Source organism: Acanthochromis polyacanthus, chromosome 13 (genome assembly GCF_021347895.1).
Source record: "Acanthochromis polyacanthus isolate Apoly-LR-REF ecotype Palm Island chromosome 13, KAUST_Apoly_ChrSc, whole genome shotgun sequence".
Taxonomy (NCBI): domain Eukaryota; kingdom Metazoa; phylum Chordata; class Actinopteri; family Pomacentridae; genus Acanthochromis; species Acanthochromis polyacanthus.
The window spans coordinates 7,241,862-7,264,340 of NC_067125.1; the positions used below are offsets into that span (position 1 = coordinate 7,241,862).

The following is a 22,479-nucleotide window of genomic DNA, read 5'->3' on the forward strand; positions in this document are numbered from 1 at the left end:
GTCTGTCAGCTGTGACTCACACTCTTCCTGTTGACCTGTGCTGTGACATTTTCCTCTCGTGGGTTTCTTCCAGACGGCTCCCAGACTGAACTCCAGATGATGGCCACTCTGACCACACACTCCCGACCTCTCCCATCCTCCAATCACACAACCGCAGACCCGCTCTGCCTAAGCCAATCAGATGCCAGCTGTCACTACACCAGTGGCGTGTGCTTCCAATAAAAAAAAAAAAACAACAAAGAAAAACAAATAAAAATCCAGCAAGACTAATTGATATATTTATGTTTATATATAATATTTTTGGGATTAATACTGTTGCTGTTTGAATATTCAGATTTTATATATGAGGCCAAGGAATAACAAATACTTTGGTGCATTTTTCTTGCACTATGCTTGTTAATTGTGCTTTATTTGGGAACATGACCAAGAAAACAATGAGGGAAGAGTTGGAATAAGAGAGAAGAAGGGGACTGTTGTTGACGAAAGTCAGTTAGCTGTTGCCTGTTGCCTCTTTTCTCCTGTTTGCTTTATCTGCTTGATTCATAGACTTGATTGGCTTCCTGGGACTACTTTTCTACCCGGGGCAGATGGCTTGTTATTGACGCGTAGAGAGAGGTGCTGAGATCAAGGCCGACAGTACGTAGGACCGCTGTTGAAAGGTTCAGGCATGGGGAAGAACAACTTTTTAATCATACAGTGATGCTTTAGTGCAAACGAAACTCCTAGTGTCAGACTGTATCTCACTACATCTGAATAAATAGTTGGATGTACTACTGAATATATTTCAAGAATATTAATGTGTACAGATGTTGAATAGAAAGGACACTGATTGTGGGGAAATCACTACAACACAAAAAGATGACCTAAGTATGTGAGACGTGGATGAGGTAGAAGCAAAAGAAAGGTGAAGGGAAAGAAGAGAGAAAGCAGCAGTCATTTGCCTTGACGCCACGTGCTTGTGCCTTTCTGCTTGACTAACTCATTCATAACAGTTCAAGAGGTCTTGATTGATGCGTGAAAACCATGACACTCAAGAATGAGTCGAGTTCAGTGTAGATAGAATCCCGTCATCCTCTGACTGACTCTTGGACCATCAGCAGCTGCATGTACAGCTCACTGCCCTCATTCACGACCACAAAGCCCCAGAATCTCTCTACGTACTCGCCTACATCTTCTCTGTTTTTCTTCTCTACACTCTAGCTTAATCTTGTTTTCTGTAAGTCACGTGTAGAGGCCGAGTTGTACTTGTTGGAGGTTGGCCTGATGTGAATTTTATCTGTCCAAGTTGGTGCTGACCGCTCTGCATATGTGTCTGCACAGCAATTACGCTACAGGAGCAATAGTTCACATAAACACTATTCATGTGTATGATCAGAATACGTGGACATGACCTGCTGTGCATGAATGCAACAAGTTCTGCAGTCAGAATGCCACGGATTACAAAAGTAGTACAATGACACCTCCATGTCTGTAGGTGTCACAGCTGTTTGAGTTCTCGTCTACACTGTTGTATAGTCAAAGCTTTAGACCAGTGTTATGCTGTCCACGTCTGAGAATGCGAAAGGTTCACGTGACGCAAATTCATCATCTCCTTGAATCCATGCAGAACCCTGGGGTAATAGCACACGTGTTCAGAACATGTGGATAGATGTATGTGTGGAACAGAGTCCTCGAAGCAAGTCTGCAAGGGAGTTTAGTACGGCTTCAGTAGCTTCTGTCTAGCTGCGACTACGCTTGACTAGTCTAAGACCAATATGAATTCACAGCAGTTTTTTTTTCTTAAAATATCTCTTGGTTTTTACCACCATAGCCCTGCGCAAGACTGAGAGTCACACTTTAAAGCTCCGTTCAGTGCAGTAGGTAGTGCTCTTCACAACTGGGTTTAGCTGAAATGCAGGAGGAGACCAAAAGTAGTAGTTTTAGACCGAAGCTTGTAAGAGCTCTGTGTTATATAGATGTTTCTTTAACGGAAATACTTTGACATTGTAGGGAAGGCTTTCTAGCCAAAAGTCACATGAGAAGATTGGTGTCACTGTCACGACTGTACGCTAAATATGAAGCTACACCACAGAGACAGCTAGCTTAGCTTAGCTGAATGAGCAGGTTAGCTGTGACTAAAGATTTTTTTAAAAACACGAAAACTACTACTTCTGTATTTTAAACATGTTATCCAAATGAAATGTAATCTCAAAAGTGTTTCATGTTCCAGTGCAGTCTGTTGGAAGGCTAGCTTTTTCCTTTCACACTGAGCCTAGCTAACTGTTCTGTGGCTGTAGTCTGATATTGAATTAACCCGTTTTCTCATTTAACCCCAATAAGAAGGGTTTTCTGGGTAGAAAATCCACTCTTATAGCTAAAATATGTCATTTGACACTGAAATCTTTGGTAAATCTGTACATAAAAGATGGATGTAGCCTGCTGGTCTGAGAAGTGATTCTATCGTGGAAATGTACTAATCCTGTATTTTTCTGACCGCCAACAGGGGGCGACCCCTGATTGCAAGAAGGAAGTTTAGTTGGATAGAAGTTTGTTAGAAAATCTCCACTTAGTTTATTCCCTTAGTAAACATTATCTGAATGAGTTTATGGTGTGAATTTATTTCATGGTTGCTACAGCCATCTTTTACATACGTTTCATAGCAAAGTGGCTCTAGTTGTGGTGTCAGGCCTCCTACAGACCAGTCCTACTTTAAACCTCTCTCTCTCTAATCTTAACTCTGATTGAAGCCTGCAGGTGAGACCAAAGACAGGCGGAGAAAAAGTTGTTACCAAAACCTTTTGAGAGGAGCTCCAAAATGTTTCCAAGTTGTTGTTTCTCTTCCTGTTTGCCCGACTTCACTCAGTGGCAGAACTTTTTCTCTGCATGGCTCTGGGTGGCGAGGCAGGACTGTGCTGCTGCACTTACTAGCCAAAGACCCTGTTGATTTTCTAGTGATTGTGTTGTATGATTAATATGATATTACTGTGTCAATGTTTATTTTGCAGGAGGGAGATGTATTTGTACAGTTTGTGTTCTGTGTTATAAAGTGAGAGTTTCAAGCCAAGCGAGGTTTGATGATGTGAAACATTTGGGGAGAAAAAGCTTTTAGTGTCGTTTGTTAACGCAAACTTGTTCATGTGCCTTTGTTGGATAGCAATACAACTGTGTGGGGAGAGAAATACCTCTTTGACTGTCAGTGTGTCTAAAGGTTTGCCCTCTCTGTGCATAAGCTTTATTCAAACCAAGTCCCATGTCTGTCTGTTGATTTACAGATGCACTCCTCTTATCAGTCTTGACTTACTGTATGCACCAAACCTATGTATAATTAAAACACACTAAAAACAAGATACTTAAGATTTGAAAAATAAATTTGAAAAATAAATACAAATCTTACTGGGTGTTGTTTGTTTTCACTTTCAGCTTTGTGAGGCTTCAGGGCTTTACCAAACCTCACAGGTTTTTAACTGATTATTTTAACCCTTTAAGCTTCAGTCAATTCCAGCCGTTTTCAGTACAAAAAATCGCTAATATTCTATTTTTAAATAAAAAAAATTACGAAAAATACGGGGAATATTGGACGCGCATCGGGAGGTGCATTTCCTTGAAAACGACCGATTCGGGGATTTTATACCGACGTCAGGACATGTTTTGGACAAAATAGTTTACTGGCTTGTGTCATCTGATGTAAAAGGTTGGATTATGGCCGTTTTTTGTGGAATCTTTTTTTTGTGTGTAATAATAAACCCGGAAATGTGAGTCGCGCTGTGTGCTTTGAAGCCGTGTATAGAGAACGGATGGATGAATATTTGTTTTTGTCGGACAAATGTGTTTTTCTCACCCGCTGTGGTAATCGCATCTGAAAGTGGTTTATACCGGCGGATTCATGAGAATCTAAGCTTTCCATCGGTGTATAGTGTTTGTATAATCGCGTTTGCAGCCGTCGGACATTCTTGAAATTCCTATGCAAATTAGTAGGTGTACCGCCGGCGGTACACTGAAGCTTAAAGGGTTGGGAAACATTTGAGGCGCTCAGGAAATTTTCAACTTGATGACTTGATTTATAATTTCATACAAATGGTGAATATAGTTGGGCAGCACGTGGAGCAGTGGTTAGCACTGCCGTCTCAGCTAGAAGGTCGTGGGTTTGACTCTGGGTCTGGGGTCTTCCTGTGTGGAGTTCACATGTTCTCCCTGTGTGGGTTCTCATTGGATGCTCCAGCTTCTTCCCACAGTCCTCTGAACCACTGTGCCGCCACTCATGAACCATGGAAAACATGAACATGCATTAAAAATGCAGATGAGCATGTAAAGGGTGTCCCTAAAGTCTGGGCACAGAGGAAATATCAACTATAATGTTTTTCAGATTAAATATAGCTTTTCTTGAAAGAAGAAAGAGTTGAACTGGTATTTTTCAGTGGATGTGAAGGATGGATGTATGGAAAGGTCGCAGATGAATGAACGTCATCCAAGGAGGATTCCACTTGGCTTTTCCACGGTGGTGAAGGTGGTTAAAAAGTTCAAAGAAACAGCAAGTGTCATGGACAAACCCCATTCTGAACAACCAAATGTATCAGTTTAATCTGGTCATGGCTAAAATTCATGCTAGCCCTAAATAATCACTACTCATACCCAAACTCTATCTTTCCATATGTCCATCCTTCTGCTGATCTACTGCTTCATCATCTCTCTGTGTTTTGATCCCAGTTTGAGACTTGTGCCTCAGCTCCACACAATCCTTAAACATTGGATTCAAATGTTGGGTTAGATGGTATTTAATATCAATAAACATTTCAGTATGGGAGGTAGTTAACAGGGAACTCAGGTCCCTGCTAATTTTGTTCGATATTTTGGTGTCATACAGAAACAAGAGTTATCAAGACACAAGCACAGGCACAAATAAATGATATAATATTACAATCTAATAGTAAAATCCCTCCTGGTTCTTAATAAACAAAGACTAATAAAGAGGAGAATAAGGCCTGGATTATAAGAGTCACTTCACACTCAGGCTCTGGCTTAGGGGCCCCTCTGGCCCTCTGGCCCCTGAATCTATGCCAGGTAGTCCTGAGTTTTAATCCATCAGCTGCAGTGATGTGTAACAATATGCAGTTAGTAACTGTCAGTCATTTGGATCGTTCCCATAAACAAACAGCACAAAGACACGAGATAAATCCCTCCATGAGTTACAGATAAAACACTGTACATGTGGTGGAATGCTACTTTTTATGTACTTTCTGTAAGTATTTCCATCTATGCTACTCCTACTTCACTTCAGTATGTTTTGAAGGTAAGTGTTATTTTGTGTTCCACTGCATTTGTAGTATATATAGTAGTATTTTTTGTAGATTTATTTTGCATGTAAAATATAAATCAACTAATAAAGTGTTCTTTATTATTACAACTTAACCTACCCAGCAGTATATAAAGCAATATGAATTAGCTGCAGCTGCAACATTGACGTGAAGTTCACACTAATGAGTCACTAATAATAATCCTGTAAAATAACATGATTCTGAGACAGACCACTCTGAATAATGAGAGTTCATAGTTTTCCAACTCAAGCTCACCTGGACAAAGAAGAAAGCTTCTGGTGGTGGGATGAGATGGAGATGGAGCTGTTTGGATGCAGGGATGACAGAAAGACGAGCATTCAACCCCGAAACACCATGACCACAGTCAAACACAGAGTCATGCTTTGAGGGTGTTTTTAGGCCGATGGACCGGTGAGCCTTGTTAAAGTAAATGGTATCATGACAGGAGAGAAATACATTAAGACTGGGGAAGAAACATCAAGCAGTCTAGAGAAAAGCGCACTGGAAAAGTGGTGAAATAAACGTGAGCAGAAAACAATATGAACATGTTGGACAGTCCTGACCTGAGGAAGCTTCAAAGCCAAAGATCTGGAGATCATCACAAAGAGGAACAAAATCCCAGAATAGATCTGCAGAAATATCATTAGCAACAGCTGACTGAGTGATGTGGCGACAAATACAAGCTTTAACATTAATTACACTTGATATTATAGTTAAAATTCATCGTCAACACCTCAAACACAACATTTTACTGTCTTCTGTTCAGATAATTCTGAGCCAGAAGAAATACACATTTACTATGAATCAAAAGTTGGCATGGCTGTAAATAATTATCTGTATCCAGTGTTTACACTTAAAGTGAAGTTTTCTATCATTTCAGATTAAATTGCAATGTTACGATAGCCTCAATCTGTACTGAGTAAATATTAATAATAATAATAATAATAATAATAACACCTTTAATTTATAATGCACTTTACATATAAAATCTCAAAGTGCTACAAAAACATCGAAACAAACATATCAGCCATGAAGAAGAGATGAGAGCTCTTCTTGCTGCTGTTTCTCCTCCAGACCACACTGTTTGTCTACAGCCATCAGAAATGGAACACAAAGTCATTATTTAGGAGTAGTAAGTACATTTTCTGTGGACAGTGGCTTGGTGGTTAGCTCTGTTGTATTGTAGCTATCAGATCCCCGGTTCGTGTCCCAGCCTGGGATCTCTCTGCATGGAGTTTGCATGTTCTCCCTGTGCATGCGTGGATTTTCTCCAGGTTCTCCAGCTTCCTCCCACAGTCCAAAAACATGCTGAGGTTAATTGGTGATTCTAAATTGCCTGTAAATGTGAGTGATTGTTTGTCTCTATATGTCGTCCAGGTGTCCCCTGCCTTCACCCTCAGTCAGCTGGGACAGACTCCAGCCCCTCTAATGAGGATTAAGAGGTGTATATATAATGGATGGATGCTTTCTATTATTACCACAGTGGAATGAGCCTGAATATAAGGTCCAGAGTGAACACTGGATGTCCTGATAGGCAACAGCCAGCAGGTGTCGCCAGGCTGAGGACATCCCTCTGTCTGGGTGCTGGGTTCTGTCTCCACCTGGTCTCTCCACCGGGCCATGTCAACCCTCCCCTGCTGTATTCTATGAATTAGCAGTTTGGCATGAAGCTGAGAGTAAACAGGGTGCCGCCGTATACACGTGATGGGCGAATAGCTACAGAAAACAGTCAGGAAACACAGATGTGGACAGTGTTGGTGGAGAATCAGCTCCTCCCCTGAGATGATCAAGTCACAACAAAGAATCCTCTGAACAGGTCTGAAGACTTTTACAGCTAAACATCTGTCTTTGTTTAAATGTGTAGGTTGGTTCGATTACACCTAAAGGTTCTGTTATTGTACAAGTGTTTCACCTTTAACCAGCCCCTGTTGCTTCATGCCAGCTGGTTGTTCATGACAGCTGGTTGTGTTTTTATATCAGCTGTAGAAATATTTCTGTTTTATTTTATCAATGATTCTGTTCTGGTTTCATTCTTAAAGCTACTTTGTTTTCCATCAGTATCAGCTGTTCCAGACCAAACAGACTGAGAACGTGTTTCACCCCTTCGGTGTTTTTTAGGATTGAGAAACAACACACGTGTACCCTGGGCGCTCTCTGATTGGCTGCCGCTGGTCTCTAGCTCAGCCGCGGACCAATAGGAAGCCGCTGTTGTTTGTGCACCGCTGCTGCGCTGCTATAAATCTGCAACGATGAGAGATGACAGCAGAAAACTGAGAGCCAGAGAAAGCAGAGGAGCATCTTGCATGAGGAGAACACCTCTGCTCTCTGGTTTGTCTTCGAGGGACGTTCGGAGTCGCAGAGGAGGAAGTGACCTGAGGCCGGAGCTCCGTCCTCCTGCCCCCGGACCAGGCGCTCAGGTGAGGCTGAGGATGCTCCACCGGAGCCGCTCACCGGAGCTCAGGCTGACTCACCGTTTGGTGAGAGGAATCACCAGAATCTCACAGTGACATAACCCATGAGAGGCAGATTTCTGCTGCTGCTGCTCCACTCTGAGCCTCTTTCCTGTGTGTTTGTGTGTCTTTGTTTAATGCTGCAGAGAGGAAGCTGCTGAAACACAACTTCTCTGTTGATCAGTTTACACCTTCTGATCAGTATTGATCTGCTGCTGACATTCAGAGCTGATCAGATCAGTCTGAGAGTCTGTGCAATCGTCTCTCTCATTGTGATAACAGATCACTTCCTCGCCTGCTTCTCTTCTCTTTATCCTGCTTGAATGTTGACACTGGAGCGCTTATTCAACGCTGCATGGAAGTTGAGATGCTGTTTCTAGGAGAAAACCCTCCTGCTGCTACAGAAGATGCTGTGAGGAAGCAGAGTCTCTGGTCTGTGGTGCTTTTTGTTACCAGCTGGTTCCTGGTTTACTGTCTTTGTCTGAGCAGCAGGACGGCAGTTCCTCTGCACTGTTGTTGATACCCAACAGCTGAGAGCTTCTAGCCTAGATGTGCGTCAAAGTGCTGAGAGAGAAACCGTGTAGTTCCTGGAAAGAACACGGTAGCCTTCAAAATAAAGGCATGAGGGGTTATTTATACAGCACCCTAACAGATTCAAGAGTGTTTTACATGAATATATGGAGGAAACATATTTGTAAAAACGCATATAAGATAAACTCTCAAAAACAAACGGAGTTAAATTAAATCAAGTAAATTTACTAAATCAGTCCAGAGAAGTTAAAGTCAGCATATGTTGCAGAAAAGGATAAAAGATGAGAAAATAAAGCAGAAAAAAATATTAAATGAATACAGGCAGAAACTCAAAGCACGAGTAACCTTATATAATTTTGTAACAAATGTATAAAGATAAACACGTCTGATACATTTGCGGTGTTTGTAATTCCCCTCATTGAGTTCTAAAAGCAGCGAGCTCCACTAGCCTTTTATTTTGAAACTCCCAGCAGGAACCGAGCTGTGCTGTCGGGGGTAACTTGACAGGGAGGGGGTGAGAGATGCAGATTGGGGCAGGAGTGGGGGTGTATCGTGTGGATGATTTCAGTCCAGTTCAGACCAGTTCCTAGGCTGCTCTTCTTTCACCGCAACACACTTTGTCTTATTGTTCTCAGTGCGGTGAAGTGCGGGCCTTAAAAACTCCATAAATATGGTGCGTTAGTCTGTCGGTGTGTTTTTATATGAAGCTTTATTCTGTGGTGGTCCTCAGAGCTGGAGGCACATCTGGAACTTCAGAGTCACACAAACAGTCACACAAAAGACACGAAGCGGCAGGTGTGATTTTTTTATTTTTTTTCAACAAAAACTGTCGGAAACGATCCAACTATTGCAGTTTTTCACATTATTTCTGTTATGGATTCAAGTGTTTGGATGCTAGAGAAGGACAGTTTCACTATCAGGATTTATCTGCATCTCATATCCACTGTTCACACTGCCCTTTATCCTGTTATATTTATACTGACCTGTCTTTATCTTTGCTGTTTACCCAGCACATTTACATTACCAAAAGCTCTTTGTATTTATTTATTGTTACATACTGTAATTACTGCATACATAACATATCAAGATATTTATATCTCTACTCATACAGCATTCAGTCTTCACACTGTTTACATCTGAACACATTCATACTTCCATTTCACTTTGCAATGTACCTTTGCTGCTTCTTTTATACATACATTTTGCTTCTTGTCCTCTGCGCATGTCGATAAAAGTTGCATTTATAATCAAATATTTAAACATCACTTAATGTTACCAAGTGGTTTCATGATTATTATTTTGGTTTTAAAGTATTAATTAGATTTAAGAACATTATTCATCATTTTACACCGTTTAATGTATCGGTTATTTTAATTTTAATGTATTTATTTACCACATTTACTGTAATTACGGTCTAATTCATGTGCGCGTGAGCAGCAGCGCCCGCGCACACACCGTGACTCTCGCGCCGCACTGGTTCGAACCGGCTCGAGCTCGCGGTGCGTTCATGTGCGGCACAGTTTTCGGTAAACAGTCGGTTTGTTTTGACCGAAGTGGATCCGTCTCGCTCTACAGAAACCCGCTTTTAACAGTGAAACGTTTCAGTTCACGTTTCCACACAAACAAAGCGCTAAATCCAGAGATTAGTCGGGTCCCGTTCAGCTTTGAGTTTTTATAGATATTCACATCAAGGTAGGAGGCTTTAAATCTGTTGGCGTCCAATTTTAGAAAACTGGATACGTAAAAATGAAGAACTGGGCGCTAGCATTAAACTGAGAAACGCTCTTAGCTGAATTATTAATGTAGGACTTAAGTCAAACCATGTTTTCTCCCAGTAAAGAGCCCTCCACTGTGTTCTCCCACAGGGGCACAACACAACACCAGCCTCACGTGTAGCTACCGCCACAGCTATGTCACCAGCAGCCAATCAGAGGAGACTGTTTAAACCCACGAGCCAATCAGATTCGTCAGGGGGCGGGAGGTTTGGTGTTAATAGGAGGGGTTTATACCTCAAACGCCTCAGCTGTTTTCCGTATAGTCCTCCCCTACACCACCACCATCATCATCATCTTCAACAGACTGAACAAAGAAATGTGTACAGTCTGAGCTCAGAGAGTCATAAAAACAGTTGAAGCAGCTCTAAAACATGCAGGAGATGATATTGCTCAAATAAATCGTAATTATACAGAGCCGTAGAAGCTCTCTGTAAATAATGAGTGACTCAACATCTGCCAACATCACCATCAACATCATTTTTCATCACCTCGTCTTCCTCTCTTGTGTTCCAGGCTCCAGCAGCCTAAACCCTCATAAATCCAGTCAGCTCTCTGCTACCTCTAACCCAGCTGACATGGCTCCCACTCTGGCCACGGCCTTCTCCCGCCGGTGGTGGATGGCGGTGACGGCGGTCATCGAGAACCTGCTTTTCTCTGCTGTGCTGCTCGGCTGGTCGTCCCTGCTCATCATGCTCAAGTCTGAGGGCTTCTACTCCTACCTGTGCAAAAGACCAGGTGAGTCGTGTCGTTGTCTTTAACCAGGTGGGAGTGTGGGGTGTGTTTATTCAGTGTCCCTGAGATGGTACACTACAGTTTCATGGTGGAAATGCTCAGCAATGAGCTGCTTGTTTATCCTGCAATGTGTCTTCCAGCATATAAACACCACCACATGGAAATGTTAAAAAAGTAGATTTTCTCCAGAGGGCATCTTTAAAGTACTTGAGGTACTTTATACGTAGGTAAAACATGGTATACTTATGGCCCTCTGTCATGTTCCAGATGTCTATAAATCGTAGCCAAAACCACAGAGAAGTCTTTTTTTTTAATTCCACATGCTCTTCTTTCTTGTTAAAACCTGTGTGCAGATGTGTACTCATTCAGGTGTGTATATGACAAAATGGAGAAAAAATAAATTATTAGTGTTATTATCTCAAGTAAACAATAAAACTGAGTTTTTTGAAAATGGAGTTACCTGTTTTATGCAAATGAACTCTTCATATATATATATTCTTACATGTATATATTGTAAATGTTTTGTAAAGTCAAATTTGAATTATTTTTGATTTTGTTTTCTTACCAGTCCAATGGTGAGTTTTTGCATCGACATTTTATTCATGATGTGCACCAGCTGATGAATGCTCTGTTTGACAATTAAAGTGGCTATTCTATTCTGTCACCTCCTTACCCATAATGCAACTGTAAATGAACAGCACAGGTAAAGTTTGATGTGTGGTTTGTCAGCAGCTGACGTGTAAAATGAGTAGACGTTCTTTATAAGTGAAGGATCTGAATACTTCATCCTCCACTGGACCCCCAGTGTCACCTGAGATAAACTTATTTTTTTTATAATAACACAGCAGTCAGATGAAGAACATTATTCGATGAACCAATAATAAACCACACACAGTTTTGTTGGTCATGTTACAAATGATAAATGTCAATCATCACTACACTAATATCATGAGTATATTTGTCAAGCCAAAGTGTCATAAGGCTTGTTGTGTCCATCAAGTATCTTACAAACACAGGCTCATTTTGGGCGTTTTGATTTAATCATTGTTAGTATTGGTGTTAAGGGGATACTTTGCATGATGAGTATCCCTGAGCTGTTCAGAAACCAACATCTTTAACAGGCAGATAGCAACAGTCAGAGGTACTTTAAACTGTGTGGGTGAGGTGGAATTATGCAGATTCGCAAACAAGCGTTTAAAAACCCTCTTCAGGAAGTGCTTACGTGTCACCAAATTTTACTGCGACATCCTCAATGTGTCGTTCCCTCACCGAGGACCTTTGAGAAAAGCAGCTACTTGCACATGAGCAAACACAGAGGGTCTTATTGATCCAACAGTTGTGCAGCCCTTGAGGAAAACAAATCATTATCCCAGCAGCAGACTCATTCTAAACAATCCTCAGAAGCAGTCATGAAGTGTTTCTGCACTACAAAGCAACAGATGGTTCATACGAGGTTATTCTGTTATTTTATTCTGTCCTGGGCTCCCGGTGATCAAAGGTGGTGCAGAGCTGCTGCACTCAGCAGGTCATTAGTAGGTTGTAGAAAATTGCTTTGGCTCTCAAAATCCAACCAGATCAGGACTTTGGTTCCTTCTTACCAGGATTTGGTGATCAATGCTTGTGGCAGTGTAAGTCAAGTGAATCATAACCGCATATTTAAAAGAGCCAGTTCATCTTCACTGATGGGGTTAGAGTTGTTTATGTTGCCCGGCAGCAGATCCATGTGTGAATGAGACCGTTCATCCCTTCATTCTCCACACAGACTGTTTTCTGTCTTTTTCTCTTTGATCCTCTGATTGTCTGTCTGCGTATTTCTCTCTTTGTGTCCTGCAGAGGAGCACTGATGAAAGCTTTTCAGGTTAATTTGCGCATATGAAACCTTTTATTTAGCTCTGGTAATGTCTCGCATATAATTCTCTATCTGACAGTTTATCTGTTCTCATTAGGTGTCTCTTGCCTTTGACCCTGCTCTTTCTGCAGGAACCCGACCCACAACTATCAAGGCTCTGACAGCATTAAATCAGCAGTTTTTGTGTTTACTTGTGATCAGGTTAAGGTGTTTGTGTATCTTCAGGGCAGAGACGTATGGACATGCAGCTGTGTCCTGCTAGTAGCAAGCGAAGGAGATGTGTGAATCCTGTTATTAGGTTTAAATGCCATTTGACATTGCGGAGAACAATGTTAAATGGCATTTAATGGAGAACATGCCGAGTCTCATCCAGCTGCTGTTGTCTCTACTGCTTTTCTGAGTCCAGTAAAGGATCAGTTCAAGGTTTTTCAAGTCTGTTGTGAAACCCACATGACAGTATATTCAGTGAAACAGTTTTTGGTCACTATCAAACCTCACCTCTCTCACTGGATGTAGATTGAGTGGAGGTGTCTTTTCCCCTTCCAATGTCTATTGTTTCACTGATTTTTAAATTGAATTTATGAATGGAAAACAACTCCAGGTTTGCAGCCTACCACACTGACCATTTCAAGTTTTTGATAAAGCAACAAGAAGCCCTGTTCATTTGTTTAGTGAGTTAGTCATTTTAGTTACACTTCTTATCATCTTCCGTGCAAACATTTCACCAGAACAATTCCTCCATCGCTATTTTGAGGAAACACTGAAGCCATATCCACCCAAGCTGATTGTGATTGGTTTAAAGAAAAACAAAGAAGCCAGAGCACTTCTCTCTACACCGGCATGCTAGTAAAGTGCAGCCAGACCATTCTGTAATGCAGAATGAGGCTAAGCAAGACTATAATGTAAGTGATGGTGAGGGACCAAAGCCACATTAATTGTCTATAGTTCAGCTGAAGATATTGTGACACTTGGATAGATGATTTCCAAACCTAGTTTCCCCTGGACAGTTGATTGGAAAAGTCTGTCCTTCAATCATAAAGTGATAACAGAAAAAAAACGATTACCCTGGAAATGTAAGCGCTTCTTCCCAACTCATTCGCAATTCACATTTCACTTTATAGGAGCGTGGGACAAGAGGCGTGTTAAAATCTAAATCATCACTACAAAACTGAAGAGATTGCATTTATTAAAAGAAATGCTGTGAGATGATTTTCATAGTAAGAGTTATCTGAATAGACTGATACCACTATCAGGTCTTTCTGTTAAATACAAAGCAAGAGCTACCAGATAGTTAGCTTAGCTTAGCATAGACACCAGAAAATGGAAGTTATATTTTTACACATAAGCTTCATTCTATTCTTTGCCAAGAGTTAGACTAAAACATTGACACCTTAAATATGTAGCATCCCATGAGTATGGAATCAGTTGCTGTTTAGCTTAACTTAGCTTAGCAACAAGGCTAGGAATAAGAGAGAACAGCTAGCTTGGTCCTGCTCAGAAATGACAAAATCCACCCACCAACCCCTCCAAAGCTGACTAACTAGCATCTTCTATCTTTGTTGTTTAATCTGCACAAAATTTATGTCATCACAATGATAAGTTGTGGTTTTACAGGCTTGAAGTAGAGACAAGAAAAAGTAGCATCGGATAGTAGCATAACTAGCTAACATAAGCTTATGCAGTATTTTGCTGCCATTTGAGGCCAAATCTTTGGCCCGACCTCCCATCTGTCAACAGTTTAATTTGAGGTGTGACATTTCTTCATAGTTTATTTCCAAAAAATGGATACTAAAAGTTCTAAAAGTACGAGTCGCAGCATAATAAGCACAGTTGTCAAAGGCTCGGTATACATTAATGTCAAGTCGGGTGATGGGACAAACGGAGGGTGTTCAGAGGCCGAGCAGACCAGAATATAATGTTCAGCACATGATAATATCTGACCAGTGTGTGTCTAAGGAAATAAGTCACAGCTTAACAATGTGGTGAGGAATTTCACTGAGCAGCATTCACCTGTTGGAGCAGAACGTCTGATGTTCTACAGCAGATATAGAGAGCAGGCATTGTCCTGCCACAACATAAAACAGAAACAGGTGCACTGGAGATACTACATAACAAATCATTATGAATTATTAACCCTGTGTGAAAAGGTTGCTGTATTTGAATTTGCTATTCATATATTACTCAATAATCAAACCTCCTATTTAAGTTTCTTTCTCTTGTTTTGAAACTCCGTGTTGTTCATCTCCTAGGCTGTGGTTGCTCTGTGGGTTTGAAGTTTGTCTGACACAGTAAAAAGAGAGAACTGTGTGTTCCTTTGTCTGCCTCGTCAACTGCTCTCACCTTCTTTTGTCACACTGTTTGTCTCACGACTCGACTCGTCTGCACAGTTCTTACCCTCATGTCCTCATTCTTTCCTCAAAGATAAAATCTGCATGTTTGCTTTGCTGCTAGAAGAGCTTGTTTCTGGTGTGTGTGTGTGTGTGTGTGAACTCGGTGAACGTCACTCCCTAAAGAGGGCAACACAGAATTTAAGTAATTGAAGTGGCTTGTTTGTATTCTCATTATATACTATATCCATAATTAGACATTGAATGAATGAATGGTTTATTTCGGTTACAAAAATTGCAGTAAACAAAAATGTTTCCTTTCCCACCTTTTCTTCTCTTACTCTTTCCTCCTCCCCTACTCCTCTCACAAAAACAGATGAAAAAGAAAAGAAATAAACAAAACAAAACCTCCAGAAAATATATATATATGTATATACAATAATAGTTTTTTGACACGTTCTGTAACCGAAAGAGGAATAGGCAGAAGCCGAATCTTATTTTGTGTTGCATTCTTACATTGTGTTATATGCTGCCCTTGATTCTGTGTAGATACCATCATTTGACCCCATCGGCTTTACATAATAATGACCACGTTCTTAAATACGTCTCTGATCACAAAGACACCATCTGCGATAGTATTATTCCCTCTAGTATCCTTTCCGATTACTCCTCTGTTCCAATATGCAGTTAATCAGGTTGTCACGTTCATCTCGGTGCTTTCCGTAGGCGAGTGAAGGGACAACTCGAGGAAACGAAGCACATTTTAGCAATGATTAAACCAAATGACTGGAGGAGGTGAGTGTGTTTGACGTCATCTGTATGTAAAGGAGAAGTTTACAGAAGAAAAGAGCCTGAGAAAAGGAACACAAGTTTTTATAGTGCTGACACGTACATGAACTGAAACAAGTGGACACTGAGCACAGTGTGACTCATTAGAGAGAAGTTTTCAGAGAAGTCGGCCTGTCTACCCCTGAGTGTGTGTGTGGACGGGGCTTTTCCCTTATTGACTCTGGTTTGCTGCGGACATTTGATTAGTCAGCAGTCGGGGCCGCCGGGGGACAGATGCTGCTGCCTTCTGTTCATCCAGCAGTCAGCACTTAATGCTCTAATACACCTCAAACACCAGCTATTGTCAGAACAGGTCCATCACAAAGGGCTCCCAGCTGCACCACCACTATGGTTTATACTGAAAGTGTCTCAACTGTAGTTCTGTAGAAGTCACATTTATTTTAATCGTACATTCATGGCACCCAGAAGATGAACCCTACAGACTTTACTGATCCCTTGTGTGCAGTGCAGTTTAGTACAAATTCAGTTGACTATATCTTGTGTACTGCACAAACTCAACATCTTACCAAGTCTATTTGTCTTAGTTTTCGTCAAAATGTCATCCCACTTGATTTAAGATAAATTCACTTAAGTGACATTTCAGCAAGATGGAGGGACTTGTTTTAAGAAAATGCATGTCAAATATCTTGAAATTATCTTGTTTTGGGTTCAGCTTTACAAGAAAACTCAAAATAAGTTTAAGTCGTCTCAAATTAGGAGGTTATATGAAAGCAAAAATCTATTTTTTTTTTTGTGAAAAACTGCTACTTTCTTAGCATGTCTAGCTTGTTTTAACCCTCGTGTCATCCTGCAGGTAAAAATTGACCCGTTTTAAAGTTTGAAAATGTGGAAATATATATATATTTTCACAGTGAAACCTCTGATGTCCACATTTTTAACATTTTTGGGAAATCTTTAAACATTTTTTGGTGGGGAAAAAAAGAAATGTAAAAAATGTTTCTTTAAGAACATTCAGAAAAAAAATCAACCAAAATCCAACAATTTTCACTGGATTTTGGTTAATTTTTTTGTTAATGTTCTTAAAGAAAATATTAGAAGTTTTACTGATATACATATATGGAATCATTTTAGATATTTTTAAGATGTTTTGGAAGATTTTTTACTCCTTTAAAAAAAACAGAAGAATATTATTGCCAAATTTGGGGGATTTTTTTTAAAATAAAACTTTTAAGGGATACTTTTAAAGAATTATTGGTGTTTTCTTCCTGAAGGTTTTGCAAATTTTCAGGAATTTGGGGAATTTTTTGGCTGAATTTTTTGATTATTTATTTTTTTTTTTAGACAAGGAAAAAATATTTTTTGGTGCTGTAAATGAGGACCACAGGAGGGTTAAGACAACGCATCTTAAAAAATATCATGTTAAGTCAAACAGTCCTTAAATTATCTTTTTTTGAGTTGTATTTTACAAGAAAATTCAAAATAAATTTAACACCTCTCATAGTAGGAGGTTACATGAAAGCAAAAATCTATTTTTTAAGTGTAAAACTGCTGTTTTTTTTTTTTAGCATGTCTGGCTTCTTTTACGACACAAGTTGCCCAAACTTTATTTTATATATTTCCATGTAAAATTTCAAATTTTTAAAGGCTAAAGCTTTTTATTAATAGTAAAACATGGAATGAAGCATTTTTTAACTGTAAAATCAACAATATCAATGCATTTCTTTACCATAAATGTAGAAAATGTTTCACTGTAGTTTTATGGTAGCATTCTAACGACCACAGCTGCTGAAATTTTACCATAAAAGCAACATTTTTTTACAGTGTACCAGCATTGCTACACTGCAGCAGTTAGATGCTCCTCAAGCCCAGTTACCTTTCACCTACTTGCATCCATATAGGACACCAGTCAGTTTTCTGCACTTGGCTGCATTTAATATAACGTAATGGCTTCCTGTTGTTCTAAATCCCCCCTTAGCCAGGAGACCATCGTCAACACCTCCTCCTAGGTCCCCTTTTTGCCCAGAGCTGGCTCAGCAGAGGCAGAAATCAACATCACACACCCCTTTAGAGCACTGAGGGGAAACAGATTTTCAGTTCTGTTGTTTATTACGCGGAGCAGAGACTTAAGTTCCTGTTGACAACTTGCCCCCAGGACTGAAATGAAGAAAACACTCAGATGACTCAGTACTTTACAGCTCCCTCCTCCACATATAAAGCATGTGCTAACTGCTGAGTCTGTCTCTATTGTTTTTCTGGCAATCTGACCATAAACAAGTCAAGGTGACTGACGAGTTCTTTTCCTCCTCTTTGTTCTCTGTCTCTCTGCCCGTCTACCGGCACAGTCTAACCAGAGGCAATGGTTTAATAGAGCGCAGAGACCAAAATAGACTCCACATGAACTCACTGGACTGTTTACTGGTGATTGAGCAGAGGAGGCACGCTGAGCTGTTAGTTTCCCTCCATCATGCGGGGGTTCAATCTGTGACTATTTCAGGCACCTGTTTACTGCGTATTGGGTTGTTTTCTTTCTAGTTTGTTTACGTGACCTTTAATGAGTCCGCTGGACTCTGCTGGCTCTTCAATCAGCGGCTAAGCTCTCAGAGAGCACTGCAAAAACTCAAAGTCCTACCAAGTCTATTTGTCTTATTTTTAGTCAGAATGTCTCATCCCACATCATCTAAGATAAATTCACTTAACAAGTGATATTTCATGAAGATGGAGGGACTTGTTTTAAGACAACGCATCTTAAATATCTTGTTAAGTCAAACAATCTTGAAATTATTTTGTTTTAACCCTCGTGCCGTCCTGTGGGTCAAATTGACCTGGTTTAAAGGTTGAAAATGTGAAAAAAATATATATTTTCACAGTGAAAACATCCACATTTTCAACATTTTTTGGGGAAAATTTTGAACATTTTTTGATTGGGGAAAAAAGAAATGTTAAAAAAAAAGTTTCTTATGTTTCTAAGAACATTTGGAAAAAAAATCAACCAAAATCCAGGGAATTTCACTGGATTTTGGTTGATTTGTTTTTTTTCTAAATGTTGTTCAAAAAATATTAGAAATTTTACTGATATATATGTAATTACTGTAGATATTTGTAGGATTTTTTTTTGGAAGATTTTTATAACTTTTTCAAAAATATTTACAATGTTTATTTTTTACATTTTTTATTTCTTGCCAAATTTGGGGATTTTTTAAAAAAAAATGAAACTTTTAAGGGAAACTTTTAAGGAATTTTTAAAAAATAAATTTGGTGATTTTTTTTTTTTGATGAATTTTTGGATTTTTTTTTTTCAGACAAGGCAACAATATTTTTTAGTGACAAGAGGGTTAAGGCACCTAATCTTGACAATCCTGGTAAAATATACCTTAAAATAAGTTTTCCCAGCTAATTTTAAGATCTCAATATTCTAAATATCATATCTTACTTCAAGAAATCTTTCCAAGACATTTTTCACTTGTTCTAATGGCAGATTTTTTCACTTATTTCAAGGTAAAAGTTCTTTGAAATAAGTTTTTTTTTTCTTGTTTTGAGAGGAGCATTTCTCCAATGCATTTTTGTTTTCTCATTTTCTCCTCCCAGAAAACGGCTCCAGTCTCAACCTCTCCAACACGAACGCCTCTAAGGCTGACACTGAGGAAGAGGAGTATCTGCTGATGAACAACTGGCCCATCTGCAAAGATCAGGACGAGATGCTGAACCTGGCCTTCACTGTGGGCTCCTTCCTGCTGTCGGCCATAACTCTGCCTCTGGGCATCGTCATGGACAAATACGGGCCACGGAAGCTGCGACTCCTGGGGAGGTGAGGACGGGAGAGGCAGATCTGATCTAATACGTCTTGTCTTTCATTTACGGCCTTCCTTTTATTCATAAACATGACTTTGTGTTCCCAGTGCTTGCTTTGCCTTCTCCTGCCTCCTCATCGCCTACGGTGCCAGCGATCCCAATAGTACGTATCTCTGCTCATGTCATCAAACATAAATCACTTTAACGGCGCTGTGTGTTCACTCAGCTGCAGTGCTGCATCACACGCTCGGTCATGTTGCTTTTGTAGCTCGCTAATATCGTACAGCAGCTTCACACACAGCTGGTAGAGTGTATGGATGCGGCTGTGACACTGTGATCAATCGGATGCAGTGTGGAAGTGTGTCAGCACAGTGTCCACATGCGCTTGTGTCACTAATCTGCATCTTCTCCTGCAGGTCTCTCCATCCTGATCTTCTTTGCGTTGGCATTAAACGGGTTTGGAGGCATGTGTATGACCTTCACCTCTCTGACGGTAAGAAAAACCGTTGCAATACTGTCCCACACTTTAATGCTTTCCTTATAGAGCTGTTGTTTGTATTTTGTTTCTTCTGGTTAATTTGTCTCACCAGCCAAATGATGCTACTTATATCTCAACAGCTTCGTTTTTTATTAAAGCAGAAAACTTATAAACCATTAACGGACACAAAGCGGATTCCTAACACGAAAAAATGTCTGAACAAGCTCATTTAGTTCACTGGAGTTCTTGCAAATTGCCACCAGAGATGAAATACGTCTGCACTAAGTGTTCAGTAGAGTTTAACTTCAACTTTGGCTTTCAGAACTCTCTTGAATGAATAAAGAGTCTAAAAGAATCACATTAGCTTTACTACAGTATCATTTATCAGATGACTACTTCAAATAACATAAACAGATGTTAAAAAATATACGCATTCTTTATGCTGCTTTCATTGTTTTGCCTGGTTAGTGGCACAGTTAGCTAGTTTTAACTTCTAGTTAGCTAACTGGTAGCAAGCTAGCTAGTTTGGTGTGCTATTTTGCCAGATTACTAACATGTTGTCGCTTACTAGTGTGTTGGATTTCATTAGAAGGCTAAAAAATAGTAAATAATGCAACTCACTATAGCATTAATAAATATTCATTAAGGCTGCAGTCATTGAAAAATTCTAGCTTAAATGATGCACAACAGAAAATAAACACCCTACTTCAAACTGAAGTATTTTCATGCTACCTTTTGACTACTCAGGCTTTCAAATCAGAGTAGCACATTTTAAATGAAATGGAAATGGTTGAAAAAAATATTGGATTTTAAATCCGGTATTGGTTCCAGTTGGCCTAGCCGCGCTAGACCCAGCTCTTAAGACACAAGGGTCTAGGAACGCTCGACAGGGAGGGAGGCGGGCTAAAAGGTTGTCTTTCAAATCACTCTGCAGCAACTGGATAGGTATACAACCAATCAGCGCAACGAATAGGCTGACGTAGTTCCTAGAGCGCCGGATTGTGGCTAAGTCCCATTAGCTTCCCAACCAGCGGAGCCAACTGGTATATTAAGGATTTGCCATATCCCGTTGGCATAAGTCCAAATACGTCTTTCTTCTCAATGAAACACTTCAGTGCCGTCCTTTGTTTATCTTTCAAGTTGAATTTTAGCTTCAAATCTTTAAGGGCTGTGGCCAAAGCCGAGTCGAAAGATAACTGTTTATTGTGCGCCGGTTGTTTCTGTTAGAATCGTCGTGCCTCTGTCGTCACTTAGTTACGCCCGCCTTCTGACTCTACACTTCATGGTGATTGGTCCGGCCAGTTTTAGGAGAATCCAGCCTCGAGCCTTATGGAGGGTAACTAGACCCACCCTGGCAGAGAATTAAATTCGTTGCCGTGGGTTGTCTAGCGCGGCTAGGCTAGGTTCCAGTAGTAGAGGAGGTAGCGCTTACTTGGCTATCTGTTGGTCATGTGTCTTTTCCTTATCTGAGAGTCAGTAGCAATGTATTTTGTGAGAACACAGAGTTATATTTAAGACACCAATTTCTCTCCGACACAACACTGCAATATTTACCCCTGAAAGGAAGATTTTTAATAAAACTTGGAAGGCAAACCATAGCAGTGTCACACCAGGGTTTGATATGAGGAGAAATGAAATGTAATAAAGAGCAGAGGTGGAGGGAAAGATGAAAAGATTTCAAATGCAATGAGCAGAAAAGGGTGGGAAGGGGAAGAGAGGCGGGGGGTGGATTAAAGCACTGTGAGGTGATGGCATCAGACGCTGTGCAGAGGAGAAGAAAAAAGGGAGAGCACAAAGAGCGAGTGATGGGAAGAGACACAGATGCACTGGACAGGGGGAACATTTGAAAAGATGGAGAGAAGGAGGGATGAACAGCGGTGTGTGGACAGTAGACGAGTGGCGAGGGAAGCAGCGGAAAAGAAAAGCCAGTGGTCAGGATGATCTCATCAGTCAGGGAAAGTGCTGCATCACAGGAGAGGACATGTGAGCGAGAGACAGTTGCTAAAAGAGAGTGAGTGTGCACTAGTGATCTATTATTCACTGCTGCTCTGCTGCGTTGGCTGGGAGCCAAAAAAAGACCTCTCCTCATTACTATTTCATCCACACAAGGACACACGGATCGCATGCGTGTGTGCGTGTGTGTGTGTGTTGACATTGCAGGTCTACAGATGTGTGATTGTTCTGGCAGCATAACAAAGTGTGTGTTTACTGGAAAAAATGCCTCTCCCAAAACAAGAAAAAAAGAACTTATTTCAAAGAGCTTTTGCCTTGAAATAAGTTAAACAATCTGCCAATAGAACAAGTGAGAAATGGCTTGGTAAGAAGTCTTAAAATAAGATACACACGTGGACAAAATTGTTGGTACCCCTCAGTTAAAGAAGGAAAAACCCAGAATTCTCACTGAAATCACTTGAAACTCACAAAAGTAACAATAAATAAAAATTTATTGAAAATTAAATAATCAAAAA

General features: G+C 40.2%; 2 protein-coding genes across 5 annotated transcripts in view; both read left to right on the plus strand.

Annotated features, from left to right (window-relative positions):
- Window positions 1-3,367, plus strand: part of LOC110961527 (unconventional myosin-Ic) — a 78,661-nt gene extending 75,294 nt beyond the window's left edge. For all 3 annotated transcript variants that reach the window (XM_051957893.1, XM_051957895.1, XM_051957894.1), the window contains one exon: window positions 74-3,367. In XM_051957893.1, the coding sequence (XP_051813853.1) occupies window positions 74-100 (27 nt within the window). In that variant the 3' untranslated portion in view covers window positions 101-3,367. The remainder of the gene's footprint in view (window positions 1-73) is intronic.
- Window positions 3,368-7,502: 4,135 nt separating this feature from the next.
- LOC110961533 (large neutral amino acids transporter small subunit 4-like) overlaps window positions 7,503-22,479 on the plus strand; it is a 35,879-nt gene continuing 20,902 nt past the window's right edge. Inside the window, exons 1-5 of one of the 2 annotated variants that reach the window (XM_022209198.2) lie at window positions 7,503-7,708; window positions 10,561-10,782; window positions 19,330-19,549; window positions 19,641-19,696; window positions 19,950-20,026. In XM_022209198.2, coding sequence (XP_022064890.1) covers window positions 10,623-10,782; window positions 19,330-19,549; window positions 19,641-19,696; window positions 19,950-20,026 — 513 coding nt within the window. In that variant the 5' untranslated portion in view covers window positions 7,503-7,708; window positions 10,561-10,622. The remainder of the gene's footprint in view (window positions 7,709-10,560; window positions 10,783-19,329; window positions 19,550-19,640; window positions 19,697-19,949; window positions 20,027-22,479) is intronic. The other variant, XM_022209197.2, reaches the window with a different exon arrangement.